The sequence below is a fragment of the Coturnix japonica genome, chromosome 4 (genome assembly GCF_054131305.1).
Source record: "Coturnix japonica strain WE chromosome 4, WE-NBRP24, whole genome shotgun sequence".
Taxonomy (NCBI): Eukaryota; Metazoa; Chordata; class Aves; order Galliformes; family Phasianidae; genus Coturnix; species Coturnix japonica.
In genome coordinates, this window is record NC_140666.1 from 88,995,057 (window position 1) to 89,013,753 (window position 18,697).

The window sequence follows — 18,697 nt, forward strand, 5'->3', positions numbered from 1 at the left end:
AATGTGAAGACACCTCAGAATGCACCAAAACTTGCCCAGACAGACACTCATAAATTCAAACAACCCCTATTAGAGGTACTGTTCTTCTAACCTCATCCCTCAGAACAGTTCCAAGAAATCATCTCACAAGGGGCTGCAATTCGAACTAATCTTCTGCCCATATTAAAATGGTAACATTAAAAGCAAAAAGATGTGCTGGCTCCCTCCAACACACCTTTTCTTTCTTGCTAAAATGAGGTTCCTGAAAATATCCTAACCAGTAAGGAGAAAGAAGTTTCTACGGCAAGATCTGGTTTGTTAAGACTGTCAGCAGTCCCAAAGTAGATTATCTACTATCTTCTATGGAAGAAAAGCAGAAATCAGCGTGGATAAATCTTCTAAAGGTCAAAGTCTCTGAAAGCTTTGTAGCTTACAAAATATATATATATAAACATATACAAAAGCAGAAGTTTACTTTCCACTCAGCGTGTTTGTAAAGGACACAAAATGAGAAGGCTTGGCTGACATGCCAAGGGGTGGTGCTGCCATCCAGAGCAACCTTAGAAGTTTGCTAATACTGTCTTTCATGTTTCATTGTGGAGGTGATGGGATGTCACACCACGAAACAATTCCTGTTTTGCCCATTAACAACCTTTGCAACCTTCTCACACTCATGCTCTTCTAAATAAAAACGTAGCTCTGAAAATGCCAACAGCCACTGCTGACTAAAAGGGGTTTGACCTACAGCAACAAAACTGAAAGAGTAAGAAGAGTTAAGGAATAAAGTTGGCAGCTTACACTTGTTCAGGTTTCTTGTGTACCTCGTTGTCGTTTCCTGTAAAAAAAAAAAAGTTTATTCTGAGCACCTTTGGAAGGCGTTTACACAAAACTTCTTGGACACATGCAGTTCTGCTGTATATTCTTTGTGTAATTATCCAATGCTTTATGTAATATCAACTTGTTTGTAGATTCAAAGATCAAAGCACAGATGAACTCATCTCAGTAGAGCTGTACATACAGGGGCAAGAATTAAGACCTGTACCCCCAGCACAGCTCCGCTGGGTCAGAACAAAGATGACTCTCATGCTGTGTCCTGTCTCCTAAAGTTGCTAGTACTGCATGTCTAGGAAAAAGCATGACTAGCACAGATACATGCTACAGTTCTTTCGGTCTTTAGCATCTCTTACCACCTTCTCTTCTAACACTTTCTGAGCTGGATACAATTTGGAGGGGTATACTAACACTAAAGAGACTGAATTTACCTGAAGATCCCTCCATAGACTCCAAGCTAATTTTAAATTCTTTTTGTTTAGCTTGTTTTTATTAGGGAAGATTAATATTACAACAGTGCATCCAACCATAGAAAGATGAGCAAAAACATCTCAAAGTATTTCCTATTCCTCCAGAGATTCTTGGTTTGTCCCTCCACTTTTGCCCTCTGTGAAAAACCCACATAATCAATCACTGAACAAAGACCACATGGCCTATCATTCATAAAGGAATCAAAGCCAACTTTTAATAACTGGAAGTCTTAAATAATCAAAGGGAGGTACTACCTTAGAATATCAGTTGGTATGCTTAATGTACTTACCCAGGAAAGGAATGTGAGTGGTTCCAAAAAAATAGGTCCTTGAACATGCCAGAGGTCCCTTTGGAGATACACACTGCACTACCTAGTGGTCAGTATTAATGAATAGAAAGACTTCAGTGAAATAAAGAATTGGTGTAATACTTAACAATAAACTAAGTTCCCCTTAAGTATTCTAACAACTGATATACTACAGGAAGCGTACAACACAGACTTCACTGGTTTAAAGAGAGCTACTTACGTTTTCAAAGGTATATTTCATTTTTGACTTGACCTGAACGATTCAAAGGCTTTGGAAAGGAGATGAGTTCTGACTTCCATAAGTGTTAAGAATGCGTTTTCAACTTCCTATGCCAACTGCTCTTCTCATGAAAAGGGAAGTGTGTCAGGTTCCGATAACTATGCTCGCACTTGGCCTTATTTACTATTTTCATGACACCCTATTAAAACAGTTTCACCTGTACCTGTAAATAAACCATCTTTTTTAAGAACAACATCAGAATTGCGAGATAAGAGATGGAGCAGGTACTGCATCATAAAAAAATTGTACTTGCATTATGAAAGATCACACATGGACTCAACTGCAACGTTCACATGGGGAGAAAAAAAAACAAAATTGGAGGTGTCTTCAAAGAAATAAAGTCACAGCAGCAAATGGTGAATGAGATTTCACTGGAATGCTAACACAACTCTTTCTCAGGCCTCTGACACGTGTGAAGTGTCAGGAGTATTCATATCCATCCATCCACCAGGCAGCTATGTGTGAAATGTCATGATAAGATCATAACATCAATCCCTCAATCATACGTTCACTCCACGTGACCTGTACTCAACCACATCCACCTCCTCAACAGCACAAACTCTGGACTCGCACAACTGACGGACACTCCCAGAGGCACAGAGATGAGCCAGCAGGGAGAACTACACAACGCAAGCTGCACTCTACCTCTCCTCCTTCGCTGCGAGTTACCTTCTTGATGCACCCAGCCCAGCCAGGCAAAGGATCTGAATTCCCTGGGGCCGCTTCCCCAGTTACGTCCCCTGCGCAGTAGTGCAACAAGCCATCGACCTCATGATATGTTTTATAACTAAGCTTTTACTTGAAAATGGAAACAAGTTAATCTTACAGCTTAATCTTAACATTCGTTGAACACCAGAAAGATTTTTCGAAGTTATGAACTGTTTGGATCCTGAAACATACACTGGAATTTGGATATACATATATACACCCTTGTGTACTTATGAAGCCATCATAAAAAAAGAAGCCCAAAACAGCTAAATAATTGAGATTCAATTGAACTCTGTGCGTCAAAGTTAGTTACAGTATATGCCACTGTGACAAAGATTTCACATCTATGATGAGTGTCACAACTATAATTTCCTCTCCCTCACCCACACATTTACAGCAACACAAGTTTAGAAGAAATAAAAAGTAGTGTTTAAAGGACTGCTTTCAGGAGTCCATGATTAAGCAGCCAGTATATTTTGAATGGGAAAAAAAGAGGAAAAAAGCATCTGATTGTTAAAAATCATAGAATGTTTTGGGCTGGAAGTGACCTCAAGGATCATCAAACTCCAACTTCCCAACACAGGCAGGACCATCAGCCTCCATACCTAATATCAGATCAGGCTGCCCACGGCCCCATCCCACCTAGCCCTGAATACCTCCAGGAATGGGGCATCCACAGCCTCTGTAGGCAGCCTATCCCTGCATTAAGGCAATATATGCTCTTACAGAAAGGATTGGATCTCTAACTAATGGAAAAAAAGTGTTTTAAGGGCACAGAAATATACCAAGGAAACAACATACACCGCTTTAAAGTGTTGGATAATTACTGAAAAACCTCACCATGTGTTTAGCTGTGCTCCCACCAAGGCCAGTGTTTCGAACAAGGTGTCCTTCTGATGGAAAATTGAAGTTACCAGAATTCAAGTTTTCCTTCGTTGAGTGGCTACCAAACAGAACGAAAGGCTGCCGGCTGGGGCTGAGGAGAAAAGGAAACTATTATTACCCAGACACTGGAGGAAAACTAGAAGCAACAAATGAAATCAAAGCTTTCAAGTGTGATGGACAAACTGTTCAACTTCTCCCATTCACAGCAGGACAAAAATCTTAATGCAGCTACAGAGATGAAAGTCACAAACCTTCCCACTGAAAAGACCAAGTTCCAATGGAAAAAGGACTTGAATTAATAAGACTAATTTATTTTGTACACGACTGCATACCTCAGAACCCTGAAATAAGTACAGTAGAATGCAACAAATTCAGTTTGTTTTTAGTTCTGTCTTGGGGCCCATGACTCAGCTGTTGAGATCAAGGCTTTTCATTATTTAAATGCAAAATAACACACAATTCTGAGAACAATCTACAGTGGAGTTAGTTCAACATCATGGAATTCCAAATAAAGAAGAATCTGCACAGACGCTGAGGGGCTAAGCAACCCTTATTTAGCTCTAAACAGCTGAATGCTTGGTTCTGCAACAGAAACCTCCCTCCTCTCTCTGCTGAGGATTCTGGGCTGAAACAAAACTAAGATGACCTAAATTCTACCACTTACATAGGCCGAGATTGGGTTTTTAACTGCCTTGTTTTAAACACTGGTTTTGTACTGTAACATACAATAGTACACTGACTTCTTCAGCCACCATATTTCAGCTGTTTGTATCAGAAACGAGGATCCAATTTTCAAACACAAATACCCTGAGCAGCAAATTCATGAGTTTCTTTTCATATCTGACCACAAAGAAATCAACTGTGTTAGAAAGAAGACTTGATCTTATAGTGACATTCTCCACGTAATATCTACAGAATTAAAACCCATGAAAATTTGAGGTACCCCTTGTAAAAGTGCCTCTGCACATATGCAAGGACAAAATGTAATATGAGAACAAGCCATAAGAACAATTATAAGCATTCTTATGGCATCAGAAACATGGAAATAACCATCAAGAAACTCCAGACACCACAATTTCACAAGGAATAATGACTAATACCTGTTATCTGTTATATGGCTTGAGATCATTCCATGACTGAAATAACTTCTGAAAGGCTGTGAAGAAGAAGAAAAACAAAAATGATTCTGATTAACAAGCAAATGAATAGAATGTGATTTAGCCTCATTATTATCAAGAGCCAACTTGAATTTTCTTCTAAAAGTTATGCCTGAGACTCAACATGTGAAGCCTCAACTCGTTAGGGCACATACAGGAACTCCCATTGAAATGATATTTGATCCACCTACAGACAGAGCTGTGTCATGCAGACCTAAGGCAACTAAGCTGAACTATCAGTGAGCACTCAGCTCTCAATTACATCATGCAGTCCCGTGCCACGGATAGATAAGATGGGTGGTGAACTTTAACTATAGCCTTTGATTCAGCAAACATAAAAGGTGAGATGGGGTAGGCAGGGAAAACATAGCAACAACTCAGAATGCTTATTATTACCTCTGTATAAACTACACAATTATTTCAAAGAGTAACTGAAGTAGACATACCTCCCCTGCCTGAGATTCTGATAGCTCCAGAATGAAGGGAATTTCAGTGTCAAAATTAGCAAAAAAGTTGGTCCACTGATGTTCAAAAGTCATTAAATCCTAGAAGGAAAATATTCCACGTTAATTGTTGAGTGCTACACCAGAGTAAGAAGGCACTGATGTTACTCAATGAACCCAAGTTACATTTCTGTATGCAGTACAGAATACAATCTGTTCAATGACACAGCAAGAACAAAAGAACGTAAATATCCTCTAGCTATTAACTAAAAAAGTAAAAATGTATATGAAATGCTCTAAGTTCACTCGATTTCATCCTTACTTTGCTGCCAAGCTAGAAACTGAAGAATAAATTAACAACCTTAAATCCTGAAAACCTGAGCTACATTTAGAGATGAGACTGCCATAAGTTGCTGTGTAACAAGCCCTAGCTGAAATAGCATCCTATTCTGAACACCTGAACATGTGCAAGAGGTATTTTAAACTAAGACAGGGGAGGTTTAGGTTGGATATTAGGAGGAAGTTTTTCACCCAGAGGGTGGTGACACACTGGAACAGGTTGCCCAAGGAGGCTGTGGATGCCCCATCCCTGCAGGCATCCAAGGCCAGGCTGGATGTGGCTCTGGGCAGCCTGGTCTGGTGGTTGGTGACCCTGCACATAGCAGGGGATTGAAACCAGATGATCGTTGTGCTCCTTTTCAACCCAGGCCAATCTGTGTTCTATGATAGTTCAGAGAATGCAAAAAGTCCATCATGAGAACTTGTGAAGACAAACGATATTCATGGCTCTGTTTTCTAGCACTGAGATCTGCCCACCTCATTCAATTGAGAAATCCTTTACAATGTGTGTTTATATTTCACTGAGCTCCCAGGGTAGCCACTGTGTGTCACTGTTATCTGCTTAAAGCAATTATGAAGCAATCATGGAAACGTTCTTGCCAGTAAGAATGGCTGCATGTATGGCAGTTTTTCCCCCTTCCACAAAGGGAGGATTAATGCACGCAAACATACAACCCTCTGTACTTCATACGCAGTCCTATGACCTAAATAATGCCATTTAGGGACTTTCCTATGTTTTTAAGACTCTCAGGTATTTTCCTATGAAGAAAGGTTGAGGGAACTGGACTAGTTTACCTTGGAGAAGGACTGGGGAGATCTCTTTGTGGCCTTCCTGTACTTGAAGTGTATAAACAGGAGGGAAAATGACTGTTTATGGGGGCGGGCAGTGGTAGGACAATGGGGAATGGTTCTAAACTGAGACAATGGGAGGTTTAGGTTGGATATTAGGAGGAAGTTTTTCACCCAGAGGGTGGTGACACACTGGAACAGGTTGCCCAAGGAGGCTGTGGATGCCCCATCCCTGCAGGCATTTAAGGCCAGGCTGGATGTGGCTGGTGACCCTGCACACAGCAGGGGGATGACCAGATCATCACTGTGGTCCTTTTCAACTCAGGCCATTCTGTGATTCTATCATTTTAAGAGTTGCAATATATTCAAATTCTGTAGACTCTGCAGCTATTTGCAGTATTACCTCAAAGAGCAAATCCTCCAAGGACACAGGATCCATCTTGCTGTATGTTTTCCACAAATCAACGCTGACATCCATTAACTGAAAAATATTTTAAATGTAATTCTGTGAAGAATGCCATGAGAAATGTCCGACGTACAGATCTGAGCTGCATTGAAAACAGATCTGCAGCACACTGCCCAGTCACAGTCCTCTTTAACTCTGCATTTAGAAGTATTTTTCCACTGTTGGTTACAAAGGAACGGACTGAGAAGGATGAAAATATTCTGAACGCTCATCAGCTTCAATATGCGGAACATTTTGCTTGCATCTTTCAAACAAATCTCCTTTGAAAACTCAGTTAAACAGGAATAATGGCAGCTGGTGCAACAAGCATGGAAAAGTCAGTTTTCTGCAGATCCCAAGTGCTATACAATAGCCAATTCAAATTACATGCAAAGTTGACATTTAGACAAAGCTGGTTGAACTTGGCAATCAGCACTGCGTTCTTCCAAGCATTAGGATGATGCGTGCAATAACACTCTTCAAAAACTTATTCCCGAAGGACACCTGCATCTGAATTGCTTCTGCATGTACTATGTGCCCTCCTAACCTCAGTGCTTTACAGAGTCATTTCAACTCCTCATAACATGAAGACAACCGTTTCCGAAACGTAACAAGAGAATGGTATCTCAAACAAATGGATTGGATTTCAGATTTTCTAACTTAGCAGCACTGAATGCACAGCAGAGAGAAGGAAAGTCTGAGGAGCTACAAATGGGTCAAGAGAAGCCATTCCATTTTAATAATTGAGAAAGCATTAATTTATAGGTCATTTACAGCAATCCCAAATGCACCTCTCTCCACAGATTGTTTTTCCCTTCCCTGCCTGTGACACACAGCAGCTGCTCAACAGACGACCATGCAAAAGCAGTTATGTAAAAAGTTAAGAATGCCACTTCCCACTTGAAATCCCCTTATGATTTGAAGGAGGAAGGAAGCAAGAAGTCATGCTGGAACATGGCTTAGAGGTGAGGTAACATGCTCACTGCTCTGACTTTCTCAGCAACAGCCATTTTCTCAGCTCATTTTACAGTATTCATTACTAAGCAGCTTCTCTTATAGCACTCAAAGATCTGCTCCCAGCTAGCAGAGCTGAAGGAGCTGTGTGTCTGCTATTAGGACACCACAGAACATAAAGAAAACCATTCTAAATTACAGCAGAAGGTTCCAGGTGCAATAACAACCATTTAGCCAGGACTGAATATTGGACAGCTCGTAACAGTCTTTTGGTGAGCCTTGCGTCTCCATCCTTGGGACACTCAAAACACAGCTTGGAAAAACACCCAACTTAAAAGTTCAGCCTACTATGAGCTGAGCAGCAATTCAGAAGCAAATGATCTCATAAGGTACTTTTTGGCTAAAAATGATTCCATGAATCTATTTCTGTTTCAAAAAGAATGATGTAAAAAAATGAAAAGCTTAAGTACTCACTTCATATTTCATGGTAAAGAAACCATCGCCACCAATTCCTTCCAGTGCAAAAGCCTGCACTATCGGCCACTTCTCAACAATGAACATATCAAAGATCTGTAGATGACCTGCAAAAAAGAAGAGTCATGTAGCCATTCTCTCACAGATACTGTCAGCTCCTGTATGACGTCAGAATGCTCTGAGATTGTAACAAGGGCTCTTGATTATCTCATTTGTCCAACTTCAAGTATGTGATTAGAAGTGTGTTTTGGAGAGGAAAGCAACTTTTGAAGACTCCTTTTTCCTCCACAACTCACATTTTGTCCTCTTTTTCCAGCTATCAGCCTAATAAAAGGTATTGCTCCTCCTTGAAAATCTATTTCAAAGAGCATTAGCAAAACTGCACTCGTTCAAATTCTAGGTAACAGACAAGAAGCAGTGCTTACTCCAAAATCTTCTATTCTTTGGCCATAAGTTAAATATAATCATAATTGCCCCAACTTTAGTCAGAATTTTAGGTTAGGAAGTGGAAACTGTTCAGTCTGGCATAACAAAACTCATCAGCAGAGCTGTAAGTCATCTGAATTGAAGCACAATTACCATCCCTAAGACATGCACCTTCCGTAGGGATTTCCTAACAAAAGGCCTTCATCCTTCACAACTCATTAAGGATTTCACAGGCAGTGAGAGCATATTACCTTTTCCTTAGGGGAAGCAAAGAATCATAGAATGGCTTAGGTTGGAAGGGACCCCAAGGGTCATCAAGTTCCACCCCCCTAACACAGGCAGGGCCACCAACCCTCGGATCTGGCACTTGCCCAGGGCTCCATTCAACCCCATCTTGAACACCAACAAGTTTTTCAGATGCTGTTTAAACTTCAAGAACACATGCAGAGGGAAAATGTAGGACTGTTACTGAGAAAACAAAGCTAACCAAAGTAGTCTGGTTTGGATCTGAGTCATTGAAAAGAAAAAAAAGAAAAAAAAAGAAAAAAAGCCAATTTCTCCAATTTCTTCTTAAGAGAAAAAAAAACCCAAACCAAGAAAACCACTTTCACCTACTGTACTACAGACAAAAAACCCCACAGTGAAGCACACACATTGCTTTGCTTCATTATTCACCACTGGGGATACAGCAAAACACACTTTACTAAACAATATAAGATTAAATTGTTCAGAGTGCAAGGCTGGCTACAGATCATAACAGGAAGCTACACAGCCCAGTTTCTTCAGTGCTAAAATAGGAAACTTGCACAACGAAATGTTTATTCTTTCTTTACATAAAGGAGCATTTATCAAGCTCCCATCTGAACAGAGAACTTCTGTAGTAGCAGAACACACTCCTCCGAATGCAAATCACTTCTCTGTCTCACACTGAGAGCATTCACTCTTCAGATCAAGTCTGTGGGCTAACGTTTTTCAGAAAGAAACCCAATTCCTAAGTAGGAAAAAAGGACAGATTAATCCTTATTTCTTACCAAAGGCAAAGAAATCTTCCTTCCCTGAAATGCTTGACTTGCATGCTGCAGAACATTTATTCCAAGCATAAAGCAAGTTAACCTACCTTGGCAGCTGTATGGAATACCAATGCGACTGCAATCTCGAACCATGTCTACGAAGCTGGAAATCTTGAACTCCTCTGCAGCCTCTTCATCTTCATACTGAAAGACAACATTTACATTAGTTGGACCGTTAGTTTTACTATGAAGACAGCATATATTGTAGAGCTTTAATCTCATGGCAAGCGTCATATCATGTAATCCACCAAAACATTACCTACAGCTTCCAAAAGACTATAAGAACCTCTTTAACCTCCCTGTTTTGGAGACTACATCATGGCATGGGTACATTCAAGCCAATGGAGACTTTATCTTTTAATCCAACTTTACAGCAACACTTTTAATAAGGTTATATGAAGGCATAAATGCATACCATATTTTTCCAGAAATTGGTGAAATCTTTTGAAAGTCAACTGATTGACAATTTTTCAACAATGAAAAGATATTCTGAGTATCACTTGGTGTGCCACAAAGAAAATGAAGGGGAAAAGAAACGTCTTCGTAGATTAACAGCATTAAACCAGGACAACAGACTGACTAGTCACACCTCAGGTCACAAGCAAGCAATAAGAACTAATTCCTGACTGAAGGAGCAGTATATGGAGGAAAAGCAGGAGGAAAGAAGACACAGCCAACCTCATTTCATGAGACACCTGCCTTTCAGAGCACGATCAGAAGGCAGAGGTGCTTTGCTTACCTTTTATCTTATTTTTACATTGCACAATGTAAATTGCACGATTAAGAACTTTCTGTATGCAGATCTTGGGAGCTTCAGGGTATACCCAAGACATTTATTTTAAGAACAAGTTCATTTCAGACAAGCCTGAACTTAAGATGCAGCCCAAATTCTTCCATGATGTGTTCCTTACTCTGTCCCAGAAAACCAGATCAAAGTTTGAGGTCAAAGCCAAACACAAAACAACTGCCAGTTCAAAACTTGAAATGCCAACAGAACAGGAAGTGTTTTTTTGGCAGGATGCTAAAGGCTTGCTATCTATTATTGCAGATATATAGAAACAGTGCAGTATATGCAGTCATGATACTCAGAAAGCTTATACAATTCCTACCTTACTTGGCAATAAACTCCTATCTTACTCAGCCATTTTGAAAATAAGCATTATTCAGTTGTATGTTTGTCCTTTCACTAAGGCAGGATATTCACCTTAGAGTAATAGAATAGTTTGAGCTGGATGGGACTCCTAAAGACCAGTCCAACTCTCCTGCAACAAAGAGGGACACTCACAGCTCAGAGCCCTGGCTACACTTCTTTGGATGCAGCCCAGAATCCAGTCGGCTTTCTGGGCTGTAAGGGTACATTGCTGGCTCACATATAGTTGCCATTCACCATTATCCTCAGGTCCTTTTGCAGCAGGGCTGTGCTCTGTTCTTACCTCCCCCAGCTTGCACTGATAGCAGGGACTGTCACTACCCAGGCGTAAGACTTGGGTTTACTGAACTGCCTGAAGTTCCTGTGGTCCAGTTACAAGCAAACAGGAAAGGAGGAAAAACAAAGGCTATACCAGATTTATCAAGAGCTACATAGCCAGGTATGGCATCACTTGCTTTATTTCCAGAACAATGTTTCACTTTTTAGAAGAGCAAGCAAAAATTATTTCTATCACTGACAAAAAAAGAAAAAGAAGGCTGCTTAGAAGTCACTCCAGGCAATCTTAGTGTAAACAGGATGTATCTAAAGATTAACACAGCAACGGACTTTTAATTGTGTGGGTTGTTTTTTTTTTTTAATCAGAAGTAATCTAGGAAACTGGCAATTCTTATACTTAAGAAATGACAGGAAGTGCTGCTGCATGAATGAGCTGTGTGATGCAATGAAATAAACCCTGTATTTTCAGCATCAGAAATCCCAAAGTCTTCCATTTGTTTCTGTACAGTTTACCTTTCCAGTTGGATCATTATTTCAAGCTAGCACTGTGTGATTAAGGTGACTGCTTACCAGGACAAATCATACAGAAGCCCATAAGCAGATGCAGCTTATTTTTAAATAGCTTAGACTGCAGTTATGCTAGCAGCAGCGTGTTAAGAATGCCTCCATTCTTCATTCCAAAATGCATGGTTGACCGAATTCAGGCACGCTGCAAGATTGGTCCTTTCAGCAGTGGGTTTCACAACAGAAAAACCTTGTGAGGTCAAGGTTTGGGATTTTGCTATGCTGTGTTTTAACCTGCGGTTCAGCTGTTTCTATCTTAACAGCAAGCAGTTATCCATCCAGAACTCATGGGACCCTATCTAGAATACTGCTTGGGACTGGTATACAAGTTTAGTGGAGAGCCACCAAGCACACCAAGGGGCTGGAGAACTCATCCTATGGGGAGAGACTGAGATTCTGTTATTGCTCGGAGGCTGTGGTTGCACCTCAGAGCTTCCTTTCAACATCTAGAAGAAAGTTACTGAGATGGCAAAGACAGGGTCTTCACAGTGCTATGCACTGGCAGGTTGTATAACAAAGAGCATGATCGAAATAAAGGACATACAGATTGGATAAAAGAAAACACTTTCTCCATTAGGACAGCCAACTAATGGTAAGTCAGGCAGCCAAGAGAAGTTCTGATGTCGTCATCCCTGGAGGCTTTCAACACCCAGCTATAAAGACTAGATCTGATCTCACTGTTGACCCTGTATTACGCAAAGGGTTAGTCAAGATCGTTTCTGAAGGTCCTTTCTAACCTAGACTATTTCATAATTCTGGATACAATCTCAGTAGAAAGCAGCCCCACAAAAACATTAATGGTAATTACCATCACTTTCAAGCTGGAAGAAGGGAACAAAATGACTGTCTCCCTGACCTCCCCATTTATTCTTCTACTAGTTTCACCCTTTTTCATCAAGGCTCCTGAGACACCATCCTCAGATTTCAGCATCACTCTAATTTAGAAAAGTAACTAAACAGAACTTAATGGGGAAAAGAAGCTCGCCTTCACAGAACTGAATGAACACTACTCCAGCCTCAACTGGAATACAAAGGTTCATACGCTGCTCCTCAATAAGCACCAGAACTACCTGCAGAGTAGCATACAGTGGTAGCAGAGTGCTGCTTTGTAATCTTAAAGTGGCACAGTCCCTGGCAGCTAAGCAACTAATTGTCTACTAGCATGCGCCCTCATGTCATTCACTGCAAGAAATGAGAATGGGCAACTATTTTCATTCTTTACCCCTCTATCATTACTGGAATAACTACAATACACGCAGCTTTTCTAAGAATACCTTGGCTTCTAAGTGGGAGATGAAACTCTTATCCAGTAGCCACAGTGTGATTGAAGTGAGTGTCACAACCCAGCCTTTCTCATTACTGAGATTAATACCACTTGAAAGGAATAGTTGAAAGTTAAAATCAAGATAGATAATAGAGTTTGCTGGTTGTAAATGCCTAACTAAGCCAATCTTTCCTAATATCCCAAAACTACTGGCATACAATGCATTAAAACACTGCTTTGATAGCAAACACAGCTATCACTGGAAACCACAGTGCTGACTGATGTACGTGATTCAGATCCTGCATTTCTTCTAGCCCACGTTTTTCCGCATTGAAAGATCACTGAGTCATATAAAAAGAAGAGCAAATTAGTGGGGGAGCAACTTCTTTTTGCATGCCAGAAAATGCCAAGTATTCAAAACATATTTTCCTTGCAAACACTGGCAAAAGAAAATTAAAATCCATATGTAAATGCAGATCATTCCCTATAGAGCATGAAACAGAGAAAGAAGGAATGTAAATAAAAGTTCCATTTCGAATGAGTTCATTAGAAAGGTATTACTGAAATGCATTTCTTATCTGCATCCCTTTTCCACTTACCTCATTTTCAGTTAGGCAGTGAAAATGCAAGTTCCTCCAGCAAGCCACGTATGGTAAAAGATGATTATAATTCACAGGGTTACAGTACAGATGGACACTATCAGGTTTTATTAATATGATTATATCTGCAACAACCAGAACAAGCATTATTCCAGCATCAGGACTCTAGTTGTACAACCACAAAATGAACACAGGAACTGAACAGAAAGCACTTTCCCTATACAGTACCTCATTAAAAGAAATTGTTTAACTATTTAAAATAAACAATCATTCCCTACTTCTTTTTTTCCCTTTCTGAAAAGGATCAGTTGGCAGCCATACACTGCTCCAACTACAACAGTACTTTTCACTGTTTGGAACAACTGTGGGTTTATTCTGAAGTCTTGCAAAGAACTTGCATCAGCCTGTCCTTGGACGAGCCAAGAGTGTCAGAGATGAGCACTCACAGAGCACTCTGAACTGTAAACCACAGCTGCTCTTGCCGATATTACATCAGGAGGTTGCTCCAACTGAAAACCAGCCTTGCAGCGCACAGGATGGATACTCAAAGCTTTGTGAAAATAAGGGAATAATGCAGGGTCACAGTGACTGGCTGCCTCTCAACTATTACAAAAATGGGTAAATATATTCAAGTAAAAGAAAGAAAACAACCAAGAGTGTTTTAAAACTCCGCTGGTTTTATCACACACTGATTGATAACAAAGGTACAAACAAACTGAACCAGGACTTCTCATAATGGGCACATTTCTCCACATTTAAAACATCTGAGTGGGGCACATTTGATAACAAGAGCTCTTTGGGAGTGCTCTCAATCAAGTTTCCATACCATTAGAGCGAGCTGAGTCCCTTTTTCCAGCCCATTCCATCTCCAGAAAGAGGAAAGAATGGGTAAAAATGCTAAACACGCTACTTACCATCAAGAACTTCTTCAGGAAAACCAGTTCTTTCAAAGTCATTGTTACTCTGATTATACAAGCCAAAAAGCAGATAGTTGGCCAGCTCCCTGCAGCCTTCATTGTATCGACTGTCTATTCCTGCAAAAGCAAAATCACATGTAAGATGTTCTGTCTTAATACAGTAACATTTGAAAAGCTTGGGTTCTTCCCAAAGAAGAAAACTGTTTAAATAGGAGTTTTATCTGAACTCCTTCTCACGGTCACGGAGCATTCTGGTTTAACACAGTGGAAAAGCATGGGGAGGGAATAGGGAGTTCTTCCAAGTTTGTTGCTACATACTCTCACTCCTCCCTCGACCTAAATCTACAGGCCCTGCTTTAAATGAAGTCTATTTGTTTGCAGTATTCTGAAGCAACAGAATTTCAACTTTAGTAACACAAAGCTGGCATCTGCCTGTATGCAGTGCTCATTCTAACAAATATGTTCTTGATTGAAGCTTCCTAACAAACTAATCCCGTGACCTAAATCTCCTGCTTTGGAATACATGATTAAACACTATCTTGCAAGTATTACAGTATAATCCCTGAGTCACCAGAAAGCCACTGCAAACTTCGAGCAAATAACGAGAAGATATTCTGACAAAATATGTAGTGCACAAATTGGAATTACATGACCTGACTGAAACCATTCCATGATGCTCCAATTCCACACATTAGAAGGTGTTCCCTAACAAAAGGGAGCCTTGGCAGCTCATCTGGAACTCAGGTCACAGTACAAACAGGACTCAGCTCAACTCGGACTTCTGTTCTCCCTCCCAGGAAGCAACCAGCCCTTTGCTTGTGAGAACTATTGAAATGCAACCAGTCACCTTGAAATCTAGGATAGCATTTGAAAGCTAGCACACACAATGTGCTGAAGATAATCTGGTTTACTGCTGACTTGCCTAACTGAGGCATCTTTTGAAGGCGATCAGTTGAGCAATCAATTGAGAACAAAGCAAGAATTAGGATGGTCCCCTTCAGAAGCAGCAAGCTGTTAGATCAGTTGTTCTGCAAGGGGCATTACTGATGTCCCAAAAGCAAACATCACTTACCATACAGAACGTTAATCTAACAAGACATCACCAACTGTGGGCTCAGCAAAAGAAAAGGGGTAAAAGTCACAGCCACTTCCATCCAGCCAGGCTCATGACTGTGGTCTACAAGGCCTAAGGAGCCAATGTGGTAAGCAGCAGGGACAGGCAAAGAGAGTAACAAGAGTTAGTAGGAAAAAGGTGAAATAAGAAGCCTGGAAAAAAATAAGAAAAATGAGGAAAGTCCTTCCTAAAAAGGCGTGGTAATCATAGGAAGGGTCTGAGAGAAGCCCTTTTTGAGCCAGGATTTTTTATGCTGTGGCTTTAGCACTGTTCTACAGAGGTAGATAAGAGTTAAAGGAATAGATACATTCAGTGGAAAATAAACAGGAAACGAAACAATGACAAAGATGCATCCAAAAAGTCTATCAGGAGCCCTCAAGAGAACAATGGGGAAGGCCAGCAACTAGGAAACCCCCACGCCTGGCTCCAGCTGAGCTGCAAATTTAGTCATCTCTGTTCCCAACTCATCACACAAGGGCGTTGCTAGACAGTGAGTCAGGCCAGCAGCCCACTGCTGCCCAAGAGCCAGTGCTGCAGCCAGAGCTTATCTGGCCTCTCCGAGCTGATTCAGTTATCAAACAGGGTATGGAAAGGCCATGGGCTCAGCAAGATGGGTGCAAGATAGGAGAAAAACACAAAGAACTGATGCTAAATAAATAAATACAAAGAAGAGCAGGCTTGGATCAAAACTCCTTTTTCTGTAACAAAGGTTATTCAAGCTCTGCCATCTCACATATTTGCCATTTCCCAGTTGCTAAGCTGACAAAAACAACCTAAAGGGAGAAGATGTGTTGCTTTGTGTGTCCCAGCCAAGCATTTGTGGCATGCCCTTCTGCAACAAAACCAAGAGCTGTGCTGTAACACACTGAATGCCCTCAGGGACACAGGAAAGTGATGGTGGAGAAATCAGACCAGTCACCTTTTGCCAGTCATTCAAAACCATCACATAGCTGTGGAACTGCCATGCAAGATTTACTGTCCCTGAAGAGGATGGGAAAAGTAAATGTCAAAGTCCATTAAAAGGTACTTAACTACACTATAGATCAAACTAGAGATCAATCAAAAGAGTTACAACCTACAGGCAGGTTTACAGATACAACCTCCTGTAACCAAACACACAACCTTGGGAACCAGGGTAACTTAATGGACACACTTCTCTTCTGATCTCCACATTCCTTCTTCTTGTAGTTTGCAATGCCCTCTGTCCCCTGCAAAGACTGCAGGAATGCCACCATTCCATACTTTAGAATATCAGACTTAGGATTATTTGCAATTAGCCAAACTAAATCTGGGGGGGAGAGAAATCCATTAAGCCCAGCTCATTAAATACAGTCAGGAAAAATATAACATACACTTTATAAGCAGTCAGTGCAAGACTATCTGCTTTGTACACACATCAAGAGGAATCAAGACATTTTTGTCGTGCCAAGTGTGAATTTGAAGAGTGATTTAAAGCATTTGCAAGAAAGACATTCCTGCTTAACCAGAAGTTACGTGAGAAATTCTTCAGACTACATTAGTCAGGTCAGATTAGACAACAGCCTCATTGTGGGTGCAGAAAGAGATTAAGGCAGAGCACAAGTCTAACAACAAAACACTTCCTATACTTCCATAAGAGAAATGCTTATTAAGAGGTATGGTCTTATGCATGGTCTTAAACATTCCACATTACTCTGGGGCTTACACAAAGAGACTTCTTTTAACTGCAGTGTTTCTCAAATAAACAGGTCAGTCTTTTGGTTGGGACTTACTGCAGCTTCAGCATTACTAACAGTCAGGGAGTAACACAGAGCCAATGGCAGAGATGGCACGACTTGATGTATTTTATGAAGCTAAGCTGACATCAATAGCAAAACTCTTCATCTTGTATAATTAAGCCCCAACTACCTTTATAGGTCTTCGAGCTGTGAAGCTACCACTAACCTTAGATCTCAAACTATTACTGTAGGAAATGTGGGTTAGGAAGAGTCATAATACACAGACAACATCAATCTAAAGAGAAGTAGGCTTTACTATTTTTTGTGGCCCAAGAAAACATCAAGTTTTCTTGCTGCTCCATTTAAATATATATATATTTAATATATATAAAATATAGATAGACAGATATAGATAGACATGTAAAACAGGCTATGGCAGGAAATACTTCCTAGCACCACTTCTTAATGCAAATCCATGTAACCCAATTCCCCCTGTAAGCCAAGCAGGAAGAAGAGCCATGCTAGTTCTCAACCACCATTCTCCATTAAAATGCACATCATCATTACTAACTCTGGCACTCATGGGGTCCTCTCCAGTCCCTTCACTTCCCTGAGTTCATGGAATAACCAGTTACTGTTTCTGAAATTCATGGCATCTTAATCAATACAATGAGAAGAAGGGGGGAAGGGTGGGGGAGAAGAAAGTAACACTAACCTAAAATGCAAAGGATTCCATCAGGTTGAGATTTGCTGCTTTGTGTCAGGATGCTCTGGATGTTTCGCAGGCGGCTGCAGCTGCAAAAGAAAGAGAATTGGTCCTTAAAGAGAGAACTAGAACCTACAACTATTGATTCTAAGCATGTGCACAAAATATAAGACTGCAGACACATTTATTTCAACCTCTTAACAGTCAACAGCCTTTGGCAGGATGTTTTTCCTTGCTTCAGTTAAAGAGGTGGTTCCTGTGAAAGAAATCTTTGAAAAAGCTTCTCCGGAGATATTTTCAACATCATTTCAAGTGTGCATCAATCATTACATTGAAAGGCTGACATTAAAAATAGGCGACTTTTGTGTCTGAAGAAAGATTTTATTCAGAAACACTGAAGGGAATCATTAGAACTCTCACTACACGCTTTTCAACAATACAGGCTGGACTGTGTATGAAGTCAGAGAAAAAAAATGGTAGTTTCTTGCATTTCACATTAGAAACAGAGCAATGGTCCTGGGAACAAGACCCCTGACTTTTCCACCTCCATAGTGCTGTACATAGGGAACTGAGTCTTCATTTTGCCCCAGTAATACGATTCCAAACAGAACCATAGAATGGCCTGGATTGAAAAAGGGCCTCAAGGATCATCTGGTTTCAACCCCCTGCTATGTGCAGGGTCACCAACCAGCAGCCCAGGCTGCCCAGAGCCACATCCAGCCTGGCCTTGAATGCCTGCAGGGATAGGGCACCCAGAATGTCTTGGGTTGTAATGAATCCTTAATTCCTGGACTTCAATGAGCTTCAGACAAGACCTGAACTGCAAGTCACCTACCTATACCTACTACATAC

General features: G+C 40.7%; 1 protein-coding gene across 4 annotated transcripts in view; it reads right to left on the reverse strand.

Annotated features, from left to right (window-relative positions):
* Positions 1-18,697, reverse strand: part of DNAAF9 (dynein axonemal assembly factor 9) — a 59,952-nt gene that overhangs the window by 36,577 nt on the left and 4,678 nt on the right. For 3 of the 4 annotated variants that reach the window (XM_085545910.1, XM_015862980.3, XM_015862981.3), the window contains exons 2-12: positions 17,855-17,934; positions 14,326-14,445; positions 13,412-13,536; positions 9,606-9,702; positions 8,063-8,169; positions 6,593-6,670; positions 5,065-5,163; positions 4,562-4,617; positions 3,417-3,552; positions 1,571-1,652; positions 778-814 (exon numbers count right to left, since the gene is read on the reverse strand). Coding sequence is in view for 2 of the 4 variants with exons in the window: in XM_015862980.3 (XP_015718466.2) it covers positions 778-814; positions 1,571-1,652; positions 3,417-3,552; positions 4,562-4,617; positions 5,065-5,163; positions 6,593-6,670; positions 8,063-8,169; positions 9,606-9,702; positions 13,412-13,536; positions 14,326-14,445; positions 17,855-17,934 (1,017 nt within the window). In the remaining 2 variants the exon portion in view is untranslated. Of the gene's footprint in view, positions 1-777; positions 815-1,570; positions 2,837-3,416; positions 3,553-4,561; positions 4,618-5,064; positions 5,164-6,592; positions 6,671-8,062; positions 8,170-9,605; positions 9,703-13,411; positions 13,537-14,325; positions 14,446-17,854; positions 17,935-18,697 lie in introns of those variants that run through there. The other variant, XM_085545909.1, reaches the window with a different exon arrangement.